General features: G+C 42.8%; 2 protein-coding genes and 1 long non-coding RNA gene across 4 annotated transcripts; 1 reads left to right on the forward strand and 2 right to left on the reverse strand.

The window, feature by feature from the left end:
* The first annotated feature begins 1,235 nt into the window (after positions 1–1,235).
* Positions 1,236–2,638, forward strand: LOC133902922 (heavy metal-associated isoprenylated plant protein 39-like). The gene is made up of 3 exons (XM_062344246.1): positions 1,236–1,522; positions 1,794–1,869; positions 1,965–2,638. The coding sequence occupies exons 1-3, from the start codon at positions 1,241–1,243 to the stop codon at positions 2,360–2,362; spliced, it is 756 nt and encodes a 251-aa protein (XP_062200230.1). The 5' UTR covers positions 1,236–1,240; the 3' UTR covers positions 2,363–2,638.
* A 6,650-nt stretch (positions 2,639–9,288) lies between these two features.
* On the reverse strand, positions 9,289–10,960 carry LOC133903789 (uncharacterized). 2 transcript variants are annotated; one of them, XR_009907344.1, is made up of 5 exons: positions 10,742–10,960; positions 10,546–10,645; positions 9,849–10,444; positions 9,686–9,762; positions 9,289–9,601 (listed from the first exon to the last, which is right to left on the reverse strand). It is a non-coding gene; the product is annotated as an uncharacterized LOC133903789 (long non-coding RNA). The 2 variants fall into 2 exon arrangements; XR_009907343.1 differs by having other exon boundaries at positions 9,686–10,444.
* A 546-nt stretch (positions 10,961–11,506) lies between these two features.
* LOC133904019 (lysine-specific histone demethylase 1 homolog 3-like) lies at positions 11,507–20,687 on the reverse strand. The gene is made up of 9 exons (XM_062345507.1): positions 20,562–20,687; positions 18,776–20,462; positions 18,117–18,258; positions 15,469–17,796; positions 15,280–15,373; positions 14,418–14,908; positions 12,901–13,581; positions 12,558–12,632; positions 11,507–12,334 (listed from the first exon to the last, which is right to left on the reverse strand). The coding sequence occupies exons 2-9, from the start codon at positions 20,359–20,361 to the stop codon at positions 12,266–12,268; spliced, it is 5,466 nt and encodes a 1,821-aa protein (XP_062201491.1). The 5' UTR covers positions 20,362–20,462; positions 20,562–20,687; the 3' UTR covers positions 11,507–12,265.
* Positions 20,688–20,972: the final 285 nt, after the last annotated feature.

The raw sequence follows: 20,972 nt of genomic DNA on the forward strand, positions 1-20,972 counted from the left end.
CTGGCTCGCGAGGGCTCACAAGCCTGCCAGACTCGCTAGGAGCAGGGATGACATCCTCGATGGCGCTCCAGAGCCTGGGGATGAGAGAAAGCAACCGGTGGAGATGAGGAAGATGATGGATGAGCTGGACGCCGCAGGGGATGAGGTAGTGCCGACGGTGTTCATCTACCTAATCTCGCCGGAGCCCATGGTGGATCCGGTGACGCTGTGCATGGGGCAGACGTACAAGCGGGCCAACATCTCCCGGTGGCTGGCATTGGGCTACCGGACATGCCTGGCCACGATGCGGGAGCTTTGGGACGAACTCACCCCCAACGCCATGCTCCGCTAGCTCATCCCCGCTTGGTTCTCCCGCCGCTACAACTGATTCAAGAAACACTCCACTAACTTCCATGGTCGCGCCACCGAACTTGTCCATGGTCTCCGGGGTACGACAGTCCCCAAAAGGTAGCCCCTTAAGGGCCAGGCTGGAGCTACAGGGGCCCTCGCCTTCCCCACGGCAGGGGAGATCAAGACAAAGTTCTTTCGGGAGGACCGGTGCTCGTCCATCATATTCGAGAAGTTCGGCTTCTCCCAGTCCGGCACGGTCAGGATCATCGTCTCCGGCACCACCGTATCTTCCCCCATCGCGTGGGCGGACCCCAAGCAGCTAGGATCTTTCCTCCTATCTAACTAGTCCCTCGTCCACTCCATCTACGAGCTGCGATGCTGGAGGCCTAGAGCTGGAGTGCTGGACTGCTGCCTGTTGGATGCTTGGCCAAGCCAGGGGTCCACGGGCTCGGTCTAGCTCACGAGCTAGCTCGAGCTCGGCTTGATTTAGAAATGAGCCAGTAAGGTGGTTCAGGCTCGACTCGTTTGGACAAGGAGCCGAGCCGAGCTGAGCCGAGCCTCCACGAGCTGAGCCGAGCCTCCACGAGCTTGAGCTAGCTTGTGAGCCTCGAGCTTTTTGTCCAGCCCTACCCACGGGCGGCGGAGGACGACCGATGGGCTAGGGCAGTGCGGGGGAGCGTGAATCCGTCGAGTTAGCACGACGGGGGTGATGGGTGTGGATCCGGTGACGGGAACACCGTTAGAGATGGCTGGAGGTGGGCAGGGGAGCGAGTGCAGCGGGGCGACAAGGCAGGCGGGGGCGTCACTGTGCGAGTGGGATCCGGAGGTTGAAGAAAGGATACGAGCCATTGGATGCCTATATATATATATATAAGTTTAAACTTTTGAGGAAAGACAGACATTATGCTAAATGCACACTAGACAGACCGGAATGGGAGGAAGAGAACAAAGATTTGCTCTTCACCTCCAATTCCCTTTCCCCCTTTTCCTTTCTCTGATACGTGATACACACCCGGCAGCTGCTGCTTTATTTACAGCTCCTCCTCCTAGTATTTCCTCCGCCCTCTCCACCATTGCTTTTCCTGCCGTTCTGACCCCTACACCTCCTCGTCCTCGGCGCCATTATTCCCTCCTATCCATTCTCGTCTTGCCTGCCGGCTGCCGGTGCTCGCGCTCCGGCGACATGTCGAAGGTAAGACGTGCTCGTGCTACTTTGATCGATCGTTGTCTGATTTCTTTGTGCCGTACCTGCGCACAAAGCTGGTCGCCTTTCCAGGGGCATCGGGATCTTCTCGTTAGGATCTTGCTTTGGGATCCGAGAATGACCCATTTGCTTTCTCTTTTAGGCGCCTCTGCTTTTGCTAGCTCTTTGCTCGTCTGTGCTTCCCCTGTTCGTGTTCTGGCCGGCACAAAAGCCACTGATCACACTATTCTGTTTTCTACGTGCTTCGATTCTGCTGCAGAAAATTGTGGTGAAGCTGGACCTGCACGACAACCGGGAGAAGCAGAAGGCCATGAAGGCCGTCTCGGCGCTCATCGGTAGGCCAGTTGCTTCTTCTTCTACTTCTTGTTCATCATGTACATCCAAGAAACCAGGAGCAGCAAGCAACCACGTACTGTTCATGTGCCTGCAGGCATAGACGCGATATCCATGGACATGGCGTCGCAGAAGATGACGGTGATTGGCATGGTCGACCCCGTGGACGTGGTGAGCAAGCTGCGCAAGGCGTGGGCGGCGTCCATCGATTCTGTCGGCCCGGCCAAGGAGCCGGAGAAGGAGGAGAAGAAGGACGGCGAGGGCAAGAAGGACGGCGATGGCAAGAAGGACGGCGACGCGGCCAAGAAGGACGGCGAAGAGAAGGACGACTCCAAGAAGGACGGCGACGGCAAGAAGGCGCCGCCGACGGAGCAGCAGATCATCGCCGAGCTTATGAACCAGTACCGAGCGTACAACAACCACAACCCATACATGACCACCCACTACTTCGTGCAGAGCATGGAGGAGGACCCCAACTCCTGTGCCATCTGCTAAGCGTGCCGCGTGAGGTAATTAAGCACGATTTATAACTAAGTGCATGCATATATCTGCGTGTATATACAGTACACGTATGGCAGTATGTGTAAGCAGGGATGTCACCGCTGAAACTTTGCTTTCAGGGATACTAGAGCTGTAATGATATGTAGCTAAAATTTTGGTTTTGTATATAATACTGGATGCTCATGCATGTGTGTGAATCTGTCAATCAATTGATATGCAATTTGTGGTTGAAGGTTAGCTCAGTCACACCATGTATGATTTGGAAAATAATGTCCATTGTGAGACTGACAAGTGGGTCCCGAGAGGCTAAGACCATATGCTAATGTCATGTCGATGTTACTTTTCCAACAGGGAAGTGATATTTGCAATGTGTGCAATTTTCCCCAAGTTCAAAATCACTGTTTTTTTTCTTCTTGAGAGCAGTTCAGAATCACAGTTAAGTTTATTTGCAATATACTGCAAACATGCATAGGCATGATTTGAAGCTTGTGAAGTTGTTTTTTTTTCCTCTGTAATGAGAGTTAGGACTAAGGAGGTTGCCTTTTCACTTCTTTGAAAATCCGTATAAGAAAACTACTCAGGTCATGATATTCATGGCCACCCAACAATTGGAGAACAGAATCTTGAAATGCCACGTAATGCCAACCAATGAAGATTTCTCACTGACCCCTTTATCTATGACAAGTTGAACAAGAATTGCAAGCTTGTAATCAAGACAAGGAAAAAACACAGATATGTTAAAAGATAACACTCGGAACAAATTGCCAAGCCGACAACTCACACATACACTCATGGATAAGCAAACCTAGCCATCTAAACTAATATTTCTCTCAAAATTGCAATTACATCACACAGTGATCAAACATTTTGGACGGCATGACGCCGGGCAGCATCTTTTGTCCAGAATATAATTAACCATATCCAAGTAGTATGATACTATCAATCAGTGAACTATGCATTATTGCTTCATTTAGCACACTCATTTGGAGCCAAATCCACATTTCAGAGGCAAGGTTTGCCCAAAGTTTTCAGCAACAAAACTCACTCAAAGTCTCAAACAGCGTCGCACACAGACATTCTTATTTGCAATCTACTCATAATTTACTCTAAAATCTTTGTCCATTTATAAGTCCATAACCGTAGTTTAAACCAAAAAATCAAGGGTTTTCAGCAATAAGCTGATAAATACTGCAACTCGCAAACCTACTGCTATAATCCTTACAGAGGAAACGACAGGAAGCTATGAGCTCACCGGGTCTCGAGACGTCAGGTCCAGCACATACATCTGAAGAAAGGAATGAAGTTTTTTTTTTTTTTCAAATACCCAACTTGGCAACACCAAAGAGACGAAATGGATGGGGATGTTTGCCTACACGGATGTGGCTAATTGCATCCACGAAATGGAGTGCAGGTGTGGCAAGTGACGACCAAAAATTTGGATGGTTTCAACCAAAACCACCTGTCCTCTTGTCTGAAACATTTGGGTGCCGGTGAGTCGGATGACCACGACGTTTCAGGCTTGTTTGGCCTGGTTTTCAGCTTTCATTTATGAGATCATAAGATAAAGCTCGACATGCAGTTAAGCTCTCACTTGCCTCTTTTATCCAGCTGGAGCAGGTGACCACTGAAATTATCTGAAAAGAAGGAAGGATGCTCACAAACTTAGACTGTTCCTGCTGTAGATCCTAAAACTAGCTCACTGTCAGGATTTCAGATTTCAGAACGCTTTGAACCTACAAATGATGATTGTGCAAGACTATACGCATGCCTTTAGTAATCCAGCATACATGCCACTGACAGAGTGTCTTCTATCAAGATGTCCCCTACATAGCATCTGTTTGATGTAACAGAAGTAGGACAACATCCTGTTTGTCTCCAACATTTTCTTTTTCGACTACCTCTCCAACAGTTAATTGATCAACGTTGCACTGATGCTTCTTCAGGATAGGCGATAGGCATCAAGGGCTATATGTAGGTTAGCATGGATTATTTCTGGATTGATCATTTCTTCATCTTCCTCATGATAAGGTGCCTACTACTCACCTTAGGCATGCTATAGAAATTATCTTAAAAATCAAGGCCATTTGTATAATTTCCTTTCATTTTTTTAGAATGAGCCCATAATTGGTTAGGTCAGCTTAGCCCACGGTTTGTTCAAGTAAGGGAGCTGCTTGAACCTTGTTCTGATCACAGTGTTAGGCCCGTTGGCCCAACAAGGAACAATTTCCGCCGCCATGTAAGAGCATCTTCAAGATATGCCAAAAAAACCCATTTTTAATATCATTATATAATGAGATCTCTTAATAAAAGTTACTCCCTATATTTTCTTCATCTCCAACAGACTCTCAATACCACATTCTCTATACTTCAATAGATCAGAGTTTCTTCCCTATCTTGTATCACCAATGGTAGACCCTAGATGTCATATCTTTCCCCCTCTCCCTTTCATTTTGTAACACCATGAACACCTCCTCACGAACGCACCACCACTACTAAGCAGACCATCCTTCTATGAGATCCCTTCTTTTGCAAGTCGACTCGATCACCCAACTATATCCGACCCCCACATGTGGCCGCAAACCCGCGGCCGTGCATGCGTGCCACCATGTCACCACACGACAGCACCTAACCCCCTTCGCCACGGCTCAACCGAGGGCACCAGCCGTCCTTCTCTGCCGTTCTCCTCGACGCCATCTACCACTCCCTCGAAGCCAACGCCAGCACCGACATGCGTGCACCCACTAACGCTACTCGCCGAACGCCAGTGTCCCCGGCGTAGCGGACGCTGATTTCAAGTCATCATCGTCCTACACCAATCTTATTGTCGTCCGTTTCTTCTGTCCGATCGCTGCGACTGCAGAGGTCGTCGCAATCATGTCTTATTCGGCCTGACTCGTAGCCTTCGTTTCTCTCCCGCCACCATCGCCTCATGGGTCAACAGGTGACCCACAGCACCCGGCGAGCGGATGAGGGGGCGAGCCTGGGGCAGTCAGGCGTTTTGGGAGCGAGAAGCGCTCCCCACAATTAGCTAGCGATAGAGGCGATTTTGGGTATCGGTAAACATTGGAAGTGAGATTAAAAAGCTGTTGGAGCTGAAATTTATGATGAAATTCTCTAAATTTGACTATAGAGAGTGAGATTGAAAGACTGTGGAGATGCTCTAACACAACCGCCTCCTTCATTCTTTCATTCCTTGTTCTTAGCTGTTTGTTTCCTTTTTTTTTAACACCAACTAGCACATATAGCTCGTTCTAGCTAACCTTGTACAATCACCACCATTATCTTCTGCACACCATTCTACATCAGCCAATCCAACTATGGCTACTAAGACCCATCCTGCATAACCATCATCATCTGGTACTTTCTTTCTTTCTTTTTTGAGGGGTTCCATTACCATCTACTTTTGTTAAGGACCGTTACCATCCACTTCCTCCATCAAAAAATGCAATACGTATTTTATTTTCACCTGGTCTCTTAATTCAGAGTTTGACCATAGTACAAAAATTATGTGAGAAAATAGTCAATGTCTCCATGATGTGCTGACCATGCTGTGTACGGTGTCAAAGTACAACAATGGTGGACGCCACCCCTGGAGATTGCCCAGAGCGCACACATTCGAGACACCCACTAGGTCCCAGACTTGTCGCGCGTGTTGGCACCGCAAGAGCAGGTGCTCCTGGTCTTTGTCGGCGGGGCAGAAGGGGCGGCGTCTCGTCTGAGAGACGTTCCTGTGCCGGAGAAGTGCTCTCGTGGGGAGCCGCCTGCGGTGGGCAAGCCGGAGGAAATGTTTGCACCGTGGCGGGGCGAAGGAAGACCATATGCGATTGACCTCGTAGTCGTCCGGGTGCGTCGCCATGGTGAGCACGTACGCGTTGGCCAACGTGAATGAAATTACTTTCTATATATCACTAATAAATTTAAGTAGGGCGCCCTCGTCCCTATAGTTTTATTTTAAAAATAAAAAACCCCTAAAAGTCACTTAAATTTTAAATTTTCCTCAAAAAGTTGTTTGGTTGCGAAAAAAACTCTCCAAAAGTTTAATTTTGTTGCAAAAAACCCTCTAAAAATTCAAAACAATAAAAAAAATCATAAAAAATTCTAAAAAAACTAGAGACAATTCTAAGAACTTCTGTGAAATTTGTTTTCAAAAATAATATCCTTTGCATTATATTTTATGGAGAGGAAGTTTGAAAAAAAAAAGAAAAATGTGCAGCTCATTTATTAACTTATGTTATTTTAACTTTGTCATGTCTACCATTATTTTTCCTACACAAATAATTGTTTAAGTAAACTAATAAAAGTGGTTTCACTAATTTTGGGGGTGTTATGGATTAGTTATGAATTAATCTATCTGCAATATATTTACTCAATCCTGCATGTTACCATAACTATTTTAAGATTTCATGTATTTTTAGAAGATAGAGGATTATGTAAGAAGACTAAAAAAAATTGTTTCATGATTTTTAGATTAGTAAGTAATTAACTATGCATTTAACTTGAATTAATAAATGAGTTGTACGCTTTTTTTTTTCAAACTTACTCTCCATGAACTATGATGCAAAGGATATTATTTTTAAAAAAAAAAATATCACAAAAGGTATTAGAATTGTCTCTAGTTTTTTTTATAGATTTTTTTTGATTTTTTTAATTTTTTTAATTTTTGGGGATGTTTTTGCAATAAAATCAAATTTTTAGGGATTTTTTTTCAACAAAATAATTTTTGGAGGAAAAGTCAAAATCCAAATGACTTTTTGGGGGTTTTACATTTTTCCCCATTATAATCTCTCCAGCTGCATGGCGTGCCGCGTGCTTCACGTGTAGCGCTGCGGAAACTAGCACAGCATAGCGTCCTAGGTGCCGCCGTGCCGAGGTGTTGTATTTTGAAACAGACAGCGGATGAGTACCGGCGCAAGATGCCAGCCCATTTAGCTCCTGTTTATTTCAGCTGTAGATTTTGAAAAGCAGTTTTTAGATTGTGGATTGTGAAAAACTGGATTGTTACAATTTAGATTGTAAGAATTGATAACTGTTTGGTAACCTGGATTCTGAGGTGGGTGGATTGCTGTATTTAGATGTCAATAGTCTGTAATGCTCTTGACTGTTTGGGTGGCATGTTAATTCTTTTGTGACATATTTATTTTGAAATACGAAAATACATAAATAAAATTTAAAAGATACATAATTAATACAAAAATAAATATTTGTTCATAAATAAAAATGCATAAATTAAATTTAAGAGATACATAATTCATACAAACTTGAGTATTTGTCCATTGAAATAGTCTCTCACAATCATTCTAATCTCACATAGCAAACAAATCATTAGCAAGGTTATCACGAAAGACATTCATATCTCCCTTTTTATCACCAAATTCACCATTGCCCCCCACTTCCTTGAGATGAAGATGCTACGGGTATTGACATGTAATTTTCATCTTGATCACACAGGTCAAAATCTTCATCGCTCGTAGCACCATCTCGAATGAAATTATAAAGAGCCATGCATGCAAGTATAATTGCTATTGATTCGAATGCTCCTCTTCTGCGTTAAGCGTTTCCAGAAGACGCAGAGTTGATCAACAAAGAAATCCCACACTTCTTGACAATACATATGCTCTTCGGCGGAGGTGTGATACTTGGTTCGCATAGAAGACGACAAAAATCCGCGAACCTAAGGAGTACAAGAGCTGATGATGATTTCATGCTACCAATGCCTCGACGTTTCACCAGCCATACAGGAGAAGGTTCAACGAACACTACAAGAGAAAGTTCACACATCACATTGACATGGTGTCCAATCAACAATGAAATAGGACGTGATCGTACCGTGATACCTCAAGACGACGATGACGACGATTTTATGCCACCTCGACCTCTCCCTCCGAGGACTCCATCTCTGGAGGACCGTGATGACCGTGAAGATGATGCTGGATTTTCTTGTACCCGTCCTCCTAATTTCCAACCACCACCTCGAAGACGACAACCATCTTATCTTGATAGTCTTGACTGGCACAATTGATATTCTTTCGCTAATATACGTCGTCACTTTTCGCCGTCATCTTGAGATGATCAATGATACAAGGGTTAATATTATGCATGTTCAAACATACCTAAGTGTTAAGACTGCTCGCCGCCTTAGAGACTACATGCTTTCTTTCTCATGCATTTTGAAATGTACAGTTAAATTAGCAAATAATTTCTAATTTTATTGAAAGTTACTAATTACATGAAATAACAACATACCGATACATAAAATGAAGTGCCAACTCACCGAGATAAAATGACAGTTAAATTAACAACTCATTTCAAATTTAGTTGAAAGTTATCAATTACATGAAATAACAAAATACCGGTATCAGATAACAGAAGCGAACCGCAGTCGACCACAACCATATTTGCCACATGCGAAAAAATCAGGTATTTCGGCACACTGTGTGCCGAATACATGTGATTTTTGGCACACCGTGTGCCGAATACAGATGTTAGATTCGTAAATACAGAAAAATATTATCTATTTTAGTAAATACGCTCAAATATATTGTATATATTTGTATTTTTGCCCATGTTCTTGTGCAATGCTCTCAGCACTTCACAATGCATGCTGGAGAGGTAAAGATACGATCAAACTATCTACTGAAAAACAAAATTAAGCTGTTCATTTGAATGAAGAGAGCATCGGATGTTTTTCATGAAAGGGTACATCATGGGTATTAATGTCTAAAGTTGATGAGTGGAGTCTTTCATTCTTTTTATGTAAGCTTTTTTAGCAGCATCAGAAAGAAAGTTTCGAATGTAAGGTGAAGCAGATTTGGTTTATTTTTGGCTAACTATTCATCATGATCCCACGGCCATTTAGACAAGCATCCACATATTATCTATAACAATCAGACATCCATCTAACAGTGCACAGATAAAGCACTATGCTCTCATTAATGTCACATTGTTGTCGGACGTCAGAAAGACCTGGCCAGGGAGCTGGAGGAGATCTGGGACAGGAAACGGTGACATTGCCGAGTAATACATAGGATATATCACAGAGAGAGTTAAGATGGGTGGGTCTTCGAAGAAGACCATGGCTGCAACGAGCAACAGGTTTCTGAATGAAGGCAACAGGAAGTGTAAGGGCAGGTCTCAAGAGAAATGTGAAGGTTTCCTAATTACATTAACCTTTTTCTTTTCATTTTTTCCTTCTCATTCTCAAGTTTTGTAGGCTGAGAAAATTCTTGCTCGGTCCTGTGTATAATTATGATAAATGATGAGTCGTTTCGGTTGTAATCTATGTCAGAATGTGAGATGATCAATTTGTTGAGCTTGTACCTTCCCTGTTTTCTGGCCCATTCTTCCTCCTTTTCCCCATACGTTCCTGCGCTCGATGCGATTCAATATTATATACTCTACAACACAAAATACCATTCATATACGGAGACACAAGGACTGTGAATTACCGAAATAGTAGCAGAATTGAAGAGCCATTTCTTACATGTTCGATGCTTTCCCCTGCCGCCCATCCCAGTACCATTTCTACGAAAGAATCTAATCAATGTGAAGCGGATGCAAAAACGTTCACTTCATGCCCATTCCGTGACTGCAACTGTGTGTGGTCGAACTCAAATCTGGACTCTGGAAGATAAACTCTACATCAACCTGCAGAAATTCAAAGCAATGGTCACCACACCATACCTTGCTGTACCCTGCGCATGCATGCATACATTATCATGTCTCAGCAATGTCGTCTCACAATGTCCATGGACCCAACATTCTCACGGCGTAGCGAAATCAATCCCTGCGCACTATCCAATTCCCATCAACTGTTCAATCGGCTTAGCTTTTTCTAATGCTAATAAGGAGCTGCTACAGGAGGAGGACGATAAAGATACAGATACACTGTCCCCAGCTAGAGCCACAGCTGCCTGCCTGCCTGGACAACAGAGCGGATCAAATCTAACAGCAACCATTCACTCCAGCTCAAGATTCTTGTTTGAAACATCACAAAAGTAAATCTATTTTCGGCTTCTTTACTATGTAATCAGTGTGCTATTTAGGGTTCCTACTGTTCAATAACTGCACAAAGCGAGCCTGCACAAGAGCAAACATGCAAGTGAGAAACGCTGTAGCCACGTCCCAACCGGCCAGTTCCTCTTAAAATTTAGATCCGTTTATGCCACTTGCTACTATACCTCAGTATAGATGTTGTCGCACAACTGCACAGGGGCACGGTGGATGCTTGTGCTATTTAGGGTTCCTACTGTTCATGAATTTTGCATCCTGCACAACATCCTGCACAAGAGTTCAGATGGCAATGTTAAGGAAATACTAATATCAGTTGCAGGAGGAGAAACACCTTGGATTGGATCTGGAGATCGACAGGAATACCTGGAATTATTGGCATCTCTATGGGGGCGGATTATAAGTGAGCCCTCAAAGACATTTCGTCATTTCCTACTGGGTATCCCTGCTCCAGCAGGAAGAGCACCGAAAACTGTAGCAACATTTAACCAATGAAGAGCACAAGATACATGTGAGGCAGAAATTACCACAATAATAAAGAATAATACAACAAGAGAGGTAACATCTGCCTCTGCAGAGTAATGAAGCAAGTCAAAAGAAAGCACTGAACGAAACACAAGTGTCAACTCTGAAAGATTATGCTTCAGAGGTCTTGTCAGAGCAGAACTCAAGACAAGAATAAGGAATGATCTTTAGTATTAAATGCACAAGAGTTTGCAGGATGGCATGGGAAAACAACATGTATAGCGTATTTGATGAACAATAAGGTAGACATAAAAATAGCTCATGTAGCTACTGAAATCTGCTGCATGCTGTAGCAACCAACCTAGACTTGCATATTTGAAGCACGGAGCCTTTTTTGTTGCAAGTAAATATTGAGGAGAGTAAATTAAAGCTCTAGCGTCAGAGCTCCAGATACAGAATATAAACGAATAAAAACATGCTGCGTTACTATATAAAAGGATACATGAAGTATATTGGAACATCATGGCAGTGTAGTACTGGCTTCTGTCTCCCATGATTCCATGTAAAAGCTCAGGCAAAACTAGAACCAGCAGGGGGAGACGAATGGAATTAATCGTACAGTCATACCAAAACATACATGTGGAGAAGAGTAGAAAGCAATAAGAGAACTTCGGAGGTACAACATAATTTTCTTTCGCAATCATTTAGCATTCAACAATCATGGAAGGAGGAGCATTATAAGCAGCAAAGGATATACAAAGGGCTGCAAATCTCAACCTTCTCTGCCAAACTGCAGCCTATTTTAACTGGAGAGACTAGCCTATAAATTAGATGCCTGTTAAAAACTGCAAAAGAACTATACAACAGAGAGAAGGAAAGGATCTACTTTGGTGTAACTCTGAACAACCAATGGTGTAAGTTAACTCTGAACAACGAATGGTGTAAGTTAACTCTGAACAACGAACAGGATTAATCCGCTACGCTGGACTGAACTACCGTCATGTAAGGCACACGAGCCCTCATTGCATGAGACTACCCTGAATCCCGGATCTTCGTATGCCACTTCATCAAGCCACAGAATTCAACTTGGCATCCGAGCTTACTGCATGCACAACATGCTTGACGAGTGCACACTGCAGAGGGCTAAACCTTTGACTGACCTAGAGCTACGATTAAGGAAATGATGCCTAACTAAATACAAAGTAAATGTGCTGATCTGGGCCATGTTCTGGGCAACCATCCTGATAGTCTGAGTAATAGTCGTCCTGCTGATCTTGTCTGGTGTCTGCAACACTGATGAAACCATGCGCATTTCCAAACTGAAGTTTTAGTCCATTTGGAGCCACGGCCACTGAGTAACAGCTTGGTGTTTTAAAAGAGAAATTTGCTTCCCTCGCACATAACACCTTCCTGCATATGTGAACGTTATGGTTTGGCAGGTTTTCTAACCACATGCAAATGCCTTTCAACCAACTTGTCCACAAATGATTCAATCTGCATTCAAAGCGCACATTATTGCATTAGTAAAGGAATTATCAGAAGACATTATTAAGTCATAGAATGGCTCCTCCTGAGGTCAAAAGGCCAAGACATCAGAGAGAAGTAAAAAAAAAAAAAACAGAATAATGCACCTCATTGATAGAAAGCTATGCAGTATTAGTAAGGCAGGGTCTGGATAAAAGTTAAAACTCTGGTAAGACGTGAATATCATGTGCACCTTATTTTTCCTTTTAACATCAAGAAACTCATGAGAAGTCATCAATTTCTCTCCTTCTGTGCATGTCTCGACGATCTGTTGAGGCCAGAAAAAAACAGAGACTACAGTCAGTATTATTACTATCATGACCAAATGCACCCAGCAAGTGTGCCCAAATATATCACGAAAGACTAATGAAAATAACATGGTAAGAGAATAGAGCAACACAAGCAACATTACATGGAAAACAAACATTTTAAAGTATGAACCAACTACCAATCTACCATAAAACAATAGCAAAACAAAGTCTGTCAATATACTTTTCAAGTTGATAATTCAAATACTATATGATTGGATATAATACCTTGTTAACAGCTTTCCGCATAATTGTTTTGTACCCGTCCCTGTCGATTTTTTTCCCTCTGTATAATGGCATCAGCAGCGAGGCTATGAAATTCACGAGACCCTGTTTTATATGTTCCGCACCTTTTGATTGCCCTTCTGATGCAGGCTTGCTCTCAACAACCTGTGAGGCAGAACTACGGAATGTCTGCTTCTGACTACTTGAATCTTCTTCATCGGGTATCCGTATCTGACTGTAGAATTCTTTATCAGCTTCCATTGCCTGTGCTTGCCACCTCTCAATGGCTAGAGGGTCCTTGACACCATCAATGCAGATTGTATCAGTGTCAACCCATGCCCTCGTAAACCGACTGTCTACAGCACAGCTATCTGTAGAATGATCCCTAGTATTTGTTAGGCACGCTTTCTCGCTTGAATGGCTCCTCTGTGTACGGTTATCGCCAGTCATTTTCGAGCTGTCCACATCAGCGCAGTTGGTATTGTCAGCTGATGAGTCCTTAGCTTTACCATTCCTAGAATCAATTTCTGATATGCACTCAAGTCTCCCAAAATTATCCTTCAACACTTTTTTTCTTGTATCAGCTTCATCCAAATAGTGATCACGTATTGCAAAAGAATGGAATGATGGTATCTTTGGAAGCTCACGAGGCACACTTATCTCTGCCTCTACAGATGCATATGCCTATGAATAAACCAACACACAAAAAACCGACAGAGTTAGATGAGTTTCCTTTTCTTCTGTAAAACACTGCAAAAGTTCACTTATTTTGGACCGACATCACCAACTGCAATATTTGTATATACCACTATAATACTGTTTCGAACCTTAATTACCGCAGTTGACCATTGACCGCCTTAAATTTTGTCAAATTTATATTTTTTTTATCTGAATTATTCAATCTAAACTATCAAAAGTCGGATTTGAATCTCCTTACAATTTTCAAATTTCTAAGCATCCAACTTTCCATGTTGAATTTTTAAAAATTCCATTTTTAGAGAATGTTTGATGTTACATGTGTACACGACGATCAACACTTAACAGTGGTAAACAAAACTTGCTCCAATAATTGCACAATACAAGGCATGTCTCAAACAAACAAACACACTAAGGAGGTCATCAGTTCAAGAAAATAACATGGAAATGACCAAACTAGCCTCTTGTAAATGTATTGGAAAGAAGTGTTTGCACTCAGTAATAAATAAAAAGAAAGAAGGGCAATGGATAAGGGGGAAAATTGAAACATCTCAGTAATTTTGCATAGACAGCTACACCGTATATTATGCATCAAGACTAGTAGAAAAATATATGCCATAGGTTTTGCAATAGAGGAAATAAAACTTAATGTACATAAAATTTCCAACTTTCAGGGTCAGGTGTTAAAATTGTGATAATATTGAGCGGTGCATAACAAATTCATTTTTTTATGTATAATGTTCATATCAGAGCTGATAAGGATGGTGAAGATAAAAACAAGGATTCGGACAAATCTTAATCAAAAGAAAACTGTAGTCACCGACCTGTGCAGCTGCTATGGCAGCAGCTCGAGCAGCCTCGGCAGCAGCGAATGCAGCAGCTTCTTCCTCAGACATAGGAACGCTATGCTCCACCTTAGGTTCAGTACCATGATATTTCTTTTGGGAAAGTGAGCTGCCATCGAACTTTGTAGCTGTCACAGTTTCCAATTTTGTGTCCTTGTTCTCAGACTTCTTGTTTATTTTGGGAGGTGAATGGCTACTGGCAGATCTTGCACGCAGGCGCTGGGAAGCCACTTTATGATTGTCCAAAGTTCCATTAGGCACTCGTAAAGTAGGCTTTCCTGATTGCAGATCCTTACTCTTGGTCTTACTCGATTCAATTGATGGTATTTGACGCAGCAATTTGAGTCCACCATTGGTTGTCTTTTCTTTACGAAAAACTTCAATCCACACACTGACCAACTGACGAGCTATAGCACGAATATCTCGGCTTGTGTGCATACAAACTTTTTCCTTTACAGTCCTCCCAATTCCTGCATGAAGTTCAAAGAGAAGAATCAAGCTTGTCGGCAGGCTGCAATAACAAACAATTTAGACAAGCATCCACATATTATCTATAACAATCAGACATCCATCTAGCAGAGCACAGATAAAGCACTATGCTCTCATTAATGTCAGATATTTGCTTATTTGTTTTCCTATTGATATTCTAGCGTTATATAAAAAGTGAAAAGGGAAGGAGTTTGCTTAATTAGTAAGGTTAATTAAATTCCTATGAATGTAATAAATAATAACCCAATATGGTTTCCCTTCCAAAGGACCGAAGGAACATGAAACTCCTGCCATGTCAACATGCATTCCCTAACAAATGCCACTTTAAGGGATTATGGAGATATGTACATACCTGACAAACGCACAGCTACCAGATCAGTTGAAACAAGCACAAGCAAGCGCACACAGTGCCGCAGTAGTTGAGTAGCATTTTTTCCTAGTGAATCCTGCCAAAATTAGAATGCAAACATGATGAGCTTAAATATAGGAAAAGTACCAGTATCCCACAATGCATAAAGAAACAACTCATTAATCTACTTACAAGTATCCAAGAGTTCAGTGTACTTAGTCCTTCTTTAGACCCAGCAAATGATTTAAGAACATCTGGAGGAAGCTTCAATAACTCCTTAGCCAAATGTAGGCGCCCTGATGTGGTTTTTGCACTGAAGAACATTTCTTGCAGTAAAGATTCCTTGCTAACAATTGGATACATTGCATCAGATGAGTTTTTACTTAGAGCAGTTGAAAGTTCACATGCTTCGAGTCTATTTGACATGTCTCCAACTTCATTTCTTTCACTGTCTGACTGCATTTGGTAAGTTTGTAGAGCTTCGACCTCAGCGATATAGTCGTTTCCAGTGTTTACTAAGTCAATGATGCGAACAGCTTCTCGCAAACCACTCAAAATTGCACCACCAACAGTATCTGGATGCTCTTTGCATGTTGCTTCACCAGCAAAAAATAAATAATTTGCAACTGGCCTTCCAAGAATATCATAATCTCGCCCAGATGCTCCAACTGCAACATAAGAGTAAGCACCTCTACTAAAGGGATCAAGGCCCCAATTTGTCACAACAGATGCAACTGGATCAGGTACAGAAGCATCCCTAAAGAGCTTCCGGAGAACCATCATAGCATTGTTGACATGATCACCAGAACTGATGCTTTGTCCATCTATAGCAGCCTTCCCAACAACTAGAGCTATCAGAACTGGTGCCCCAACTGTCTTTCTGAGATTCCAAAACATAAAGCACCGTCCTCTTAAATCTGTTTCTTCTGCAGTTGCACCAAAGTAATCCACATTATCATCCCAAAATACCTCAGGGAACTCCAATACTATTTTGTTTAGAACACCAAACCCAAGCCTGTTTATAGAAGATAGTTTCCATTCTGGCAAGGAAGGAGAAAATTTAATTGTTTGTGCTTTCAAGCAACCAAGAGGAACAGTGATTAACACAGCATCTCCAATAAATTCACTTCCATTTGAAGTGGAAACCTTGACATGCTTCCCATCCTTACAACTAGCACCTAATTCCTCGGATCCATACAGTACTTCAGTTACAACATGGTTTAACCGAATATCAAGTCCTTCTGCAAGGCTCTGTAGAACAGTGTCATAGCCACCTTTGATCATGCAATGAGCACCTCCGAAGCCTCCATATACATCATCCTGGTTCCAGTATGGAAGGGATACAGATTTGAGCGTTGCAGCACAACCATACTCTAAATGCGCAAAGTGCCAGTTCATAACTCTTCTCTCAAGAGGGTTGAGAACGTCTATCTTATCATCCTTTCCACAATGAGCTGTCTCCTTTTCTGTTGACACACTTTTGGAAATGTCTACAGCACCGGAATTGGCCATACTTCTCAAGTGATCATCCTGCTCCGCAGAGGCCATAGGTTGAGCTGCACGATGCTTCCTAAGAGCATACTCCAATCCATCCTCAAGGGATAAACCCATTGCACTCTCACCATTTTGTGCAAAAGGCAGCGCCATCTCATCAAGAAGGCCATTGTATTCATCTTCTAAATCTTCATCCAAATCATCAGGAACCTTGTCACCAGTGACTACATCATAGAGAGGGCAAGAACTGTTTAACACAGTCAGCTCAAGACCAAGCTGAGAACAAATCAAAGAGGATGGATCAGCCCGTCTTTCAGTAGCTATATCAGCCTTGACCCCTGTAATAATGCTAGCACCCAAATCCACAGGAACTGAAAGTGATGTGCGATCTGTATAAACACGACCACCAATCCTATCTCGTGCCTCAAGAACAGTGACCGAAAAACCTTGTCTTTGCAAATGGCGCGCAGCAGTTAAACCAGCAGGACCAGCTCCCACAATGATTATTGTTTTGCGATACACACCAGATTCAACTCTATCACTTATTGGATGGTTGTTTCCACAATTTTCAATATCAGCTGTTTCTGGTTGATGAGGGACTTCAACATTTCCAACAGAACTGTCCAAATATGACCTGCAGTGGATATTTAAATTGTTGGATGGCAGTGACGCATCTCTAGCTTCAGTTGACACGTCTAGACTCTTTTCTTCAATAGGCTGTTCTTCAGACTTCAAGTGAGGTAGCAACTCTAGAGCATCACAGGGAACAGTGGGGCAATTATTTTCATTTGATGCTTCTGTCAAAACACATTCAGTATTTTCAACCCTTACAGTTCTGCAGCATTCAATGCCTGTGCCATACTCAGGGTCCATATTCTGGAGTGATACAGTGACAATGCCATCTCGAATGCTGACTGATTCCATTTCATGTGATTCATTTATCTTGGGTACTTCCACAATTTCAGAACAAGGAGTGTTGTGCCCCTTTGCCACCTTATCTGATGCAATGCCAGCATTTATGTAGCCCTGGAAATTGATGAAAAATGGGGTGTTATCATTCAGGCACTTTTGTAATTTAGCAAACATATTAACTAAAAGACAGCTTTTAACAAGACAAGAAGGTTACTAGTTATTTGGAGATCTGAAAGTTGATTCATGTAAAAGGAATAAAAATGTTCAATAACTCAGAAAATCATTGAGCAAGTCTTCAAAGAGGTACAATAGCTGCAGCTAACGCAGAGTGGAAGTTCACGGCTTAATTTGGTAAGTTAATTTGGAAAATAATAGAACATCTGATATGGCACCTGACCAAGACCGAATGTGGAAGTTAAGGCACCTCAACTTACATTTTGGTCTAAGAATAAATACACATCACGGATAAGTGCTTGGTGAGGCAACTCATCTTTCAAAGGAACGTCAGAAACACCACAGTCTGCAAGATCCAATAAATGTTTAACATCCTTGCTCCAGCGACTTAGTATCACATTCCTGGAATGCAAAAAGAAACAGACAAAGAAAATGTCACAAGCGTGACCATTGGCTGGACTTTCAGGCTGGATGACAGGCCGGACCTAGGGCCCAGTTGGATGAGATGGAGGACTCTAAATAAACAAGCCACCAGCAGTTAACAAGGGAATCGACAAATAATGTACAGGCGTTTGCCTCAGCTCTCTCCTTCCCCACTGCTATCCCTACCCCAAACTCTAATGATGTGATCTCCATCCAGATTCTTGCTACCTACCTCCAATTCTATGCTTTCCTCATCCTAAATTCCCTTCCAAATCAGTTTGTATCTTCTAAATACATGTCTCAAGTAATTTGACTGCAAGTTTATCTCTCGTTCATCTGTTGAACTGGTTGGAATTGGTGTGAATCGCGTGGGTACGTGATAAAAAAAATTCATGATGCAGAGTTAATTCCACCAATCACATAAATTTGAGATAAATATGGTAAAAAGGGAATTAGGGTACATAGCAATGGTTAAAGCAACAAAAAAAAGAACTACCTGCACTCTAGGTACTCCTGAAGGCCACCCTTGCGCTTCAAGACTTCCTTGAACTTTATCTTCTCAAGTGGTGTAATAGCCTTCGCCTTTAGCCCAGCACGTACTGCAGCAACACCATTATCACCTCCACTCTCGTAAACTTCTGGAGTTCTAATTTTATCTTTCGATTTGACAGATTGATCCGCAAAACCTGCTGAGGGGTTCGAGAACAGCCCGTTCTCTTGCATTAGAGTTTCCCAATCAACATCGCCCTCATATGCCATGTCACCATGTTTGCGTTTTCTAGAACTTCGCGTGACACGTTTCACCTTTGATGCATTCTCCATGTCTCCAAAATCCAATGGTGCTGCCACGTCAACCATATCCACATCTTTTGCAGGCTCCATCATGTTACAAGGAGGACAAGAAATCTTGGCTCCAAAAGCAGCCAGCTGATCTAAATTTTCTTCTGTAAGTACAGCTGCATTTGGTCCAATCTTGCCATCTTTACGGCCACCTGTATACCCTGCCACATTGGTTGTCAACGGCATATCAATTGATTTTGACAACAGAACCTCACTTTTGAGTCGGTGCTTAGATAAAACATCATTTTCTTCTGTCTCAGCTGGTTTATTATCAGCATCAACAGATGGTAGTGCCTCCTTTTGTCGAACAGGTTTCCTGGGTACCTGTTTTGGTTTTAGACCAGTTTTCCTTTTAATGGTTGATGCTGGTGGCTTGCCTTGAGAACAATCTACATCGTCACTTCTGACCTTCCCTAATATTTGGGAACATGTGTGTGCATCAGAACCACCAACAGTGATTGCATTTGCCGCAATGCAAGATGCTTTTTCAACAAGTTCTCCTGAACAGGGTTTCAACCCAGGGCGATTGCTTGCCCAAGCTGAAACTTCAAATTGATGACTGGCCCCATCGAAAGAGTTTCTAGATCCATCCCTCGATATATTGTTGGCTTCCACATCTTGTAGAAGCACTTCTCCAAATGGTTGGCGACATAATCCATTATCTGCAGCCTTCTCTTTCCCATCAGACTTTTTTTCCAGTTCAGGAGAAACGGAAGACAATTCGCCCAGAGCTTGGCGAGCACCAACCTTAGAGCGTCTATCAGAATTGCTAGTATTTGCCTTCCTGGGCAATGAGTGTTTCCAATCATGCGCACCAGCATTCTTCATCTCCTCCTTTGTGCACCGCCTCATCCTTTTAATGCCCTTTGAAGCTGTATCCAGAGCCAAACCAGATCCCTTGTCAAGACCTTCCTCGTCATGTGGACAAGCAACTTCCACACCTTCTGCCTCCTTCTCTGATACTTGCCGACACTTCCGACCAGATTTTGTAAATAGCACCGACAGGGAGTCTTCAAACCCCAAATCATCCAAACCCTGCACGCCATCCCCAGCCACTTCACCATCCCCTACTTTCATGCCATCATAACTGCTTTTCTCATCAACAACACCCTGCGCAACTTCTTGTTGAGCCAATACCTCATCATCGACACCACATTCGGCCACTGCGCCAACATCAGCGCCTTCCTTGCCCTTCTTCCGCTTCTTCAACTTCTTCCTTATAATAGCCAAGGTATCATCCATCTCCCTTGCAACCAGGGGCGGATCTACCACCCCGGCGAGCTCTGGTGGCCGCCAGAGGTGGTCGGCGGCGGAGCAACAACCACCACCCTCCGGTGGCAGATCTACGACCCCGAGCGAAGCAACGGCGAGTGAGAAAACCATCAGAAAGGCAGTCTCCCTCGATCAGCATTAGGGGGCATAGAAGGGGAGCGCTGACATACCGTTGCGATGGGAAGGCCGCGTGCGCAAGGCGGAAGCCGAGACCGAGAGCTCCGGCCGTCGAACGGGCGACGACGCGTGTGCGGAAGGCAGTGACCGAGATAGGAATTATGCCACGGGATTATGCCCAAAAATCTAGGGCTTCTTCAATATGAAGAAGAGATAAAGAGAAAGGTGTTTTTTTTTTTCAAATCCATATCTCTTGATTCTTTTCTTACAAAGAAAAGAGTTTTTTATATTGAAAGATGGGTCATAATTTATTTTTAGGATAAAAAATTGCGATATACTAGTTACGCTATTTTTATTGTCCTCACATATCTTATATGGATATGTAGTATATGATTCATCTATGTTTTATAGTACAAGAGACAAATATAATCTTTTTATAGTTGAATTTAAAAATAGGTATGTTA

The sequence above is a fragment of the Phragmites australis genome, chromosome 21 (assembly GCF_958298935.1).
Source record: "Phragmites australis chromosome 21, lpPhrAust1.1, whole genome shotgun sequence".
Taxonomy (NCBI): domain Eukaryota; kingdom Viridiplantae; phylum Streptophyta; class Magnoliopsida; order Poales; family Poaceae; genus Phragmites; species Phragmites australis.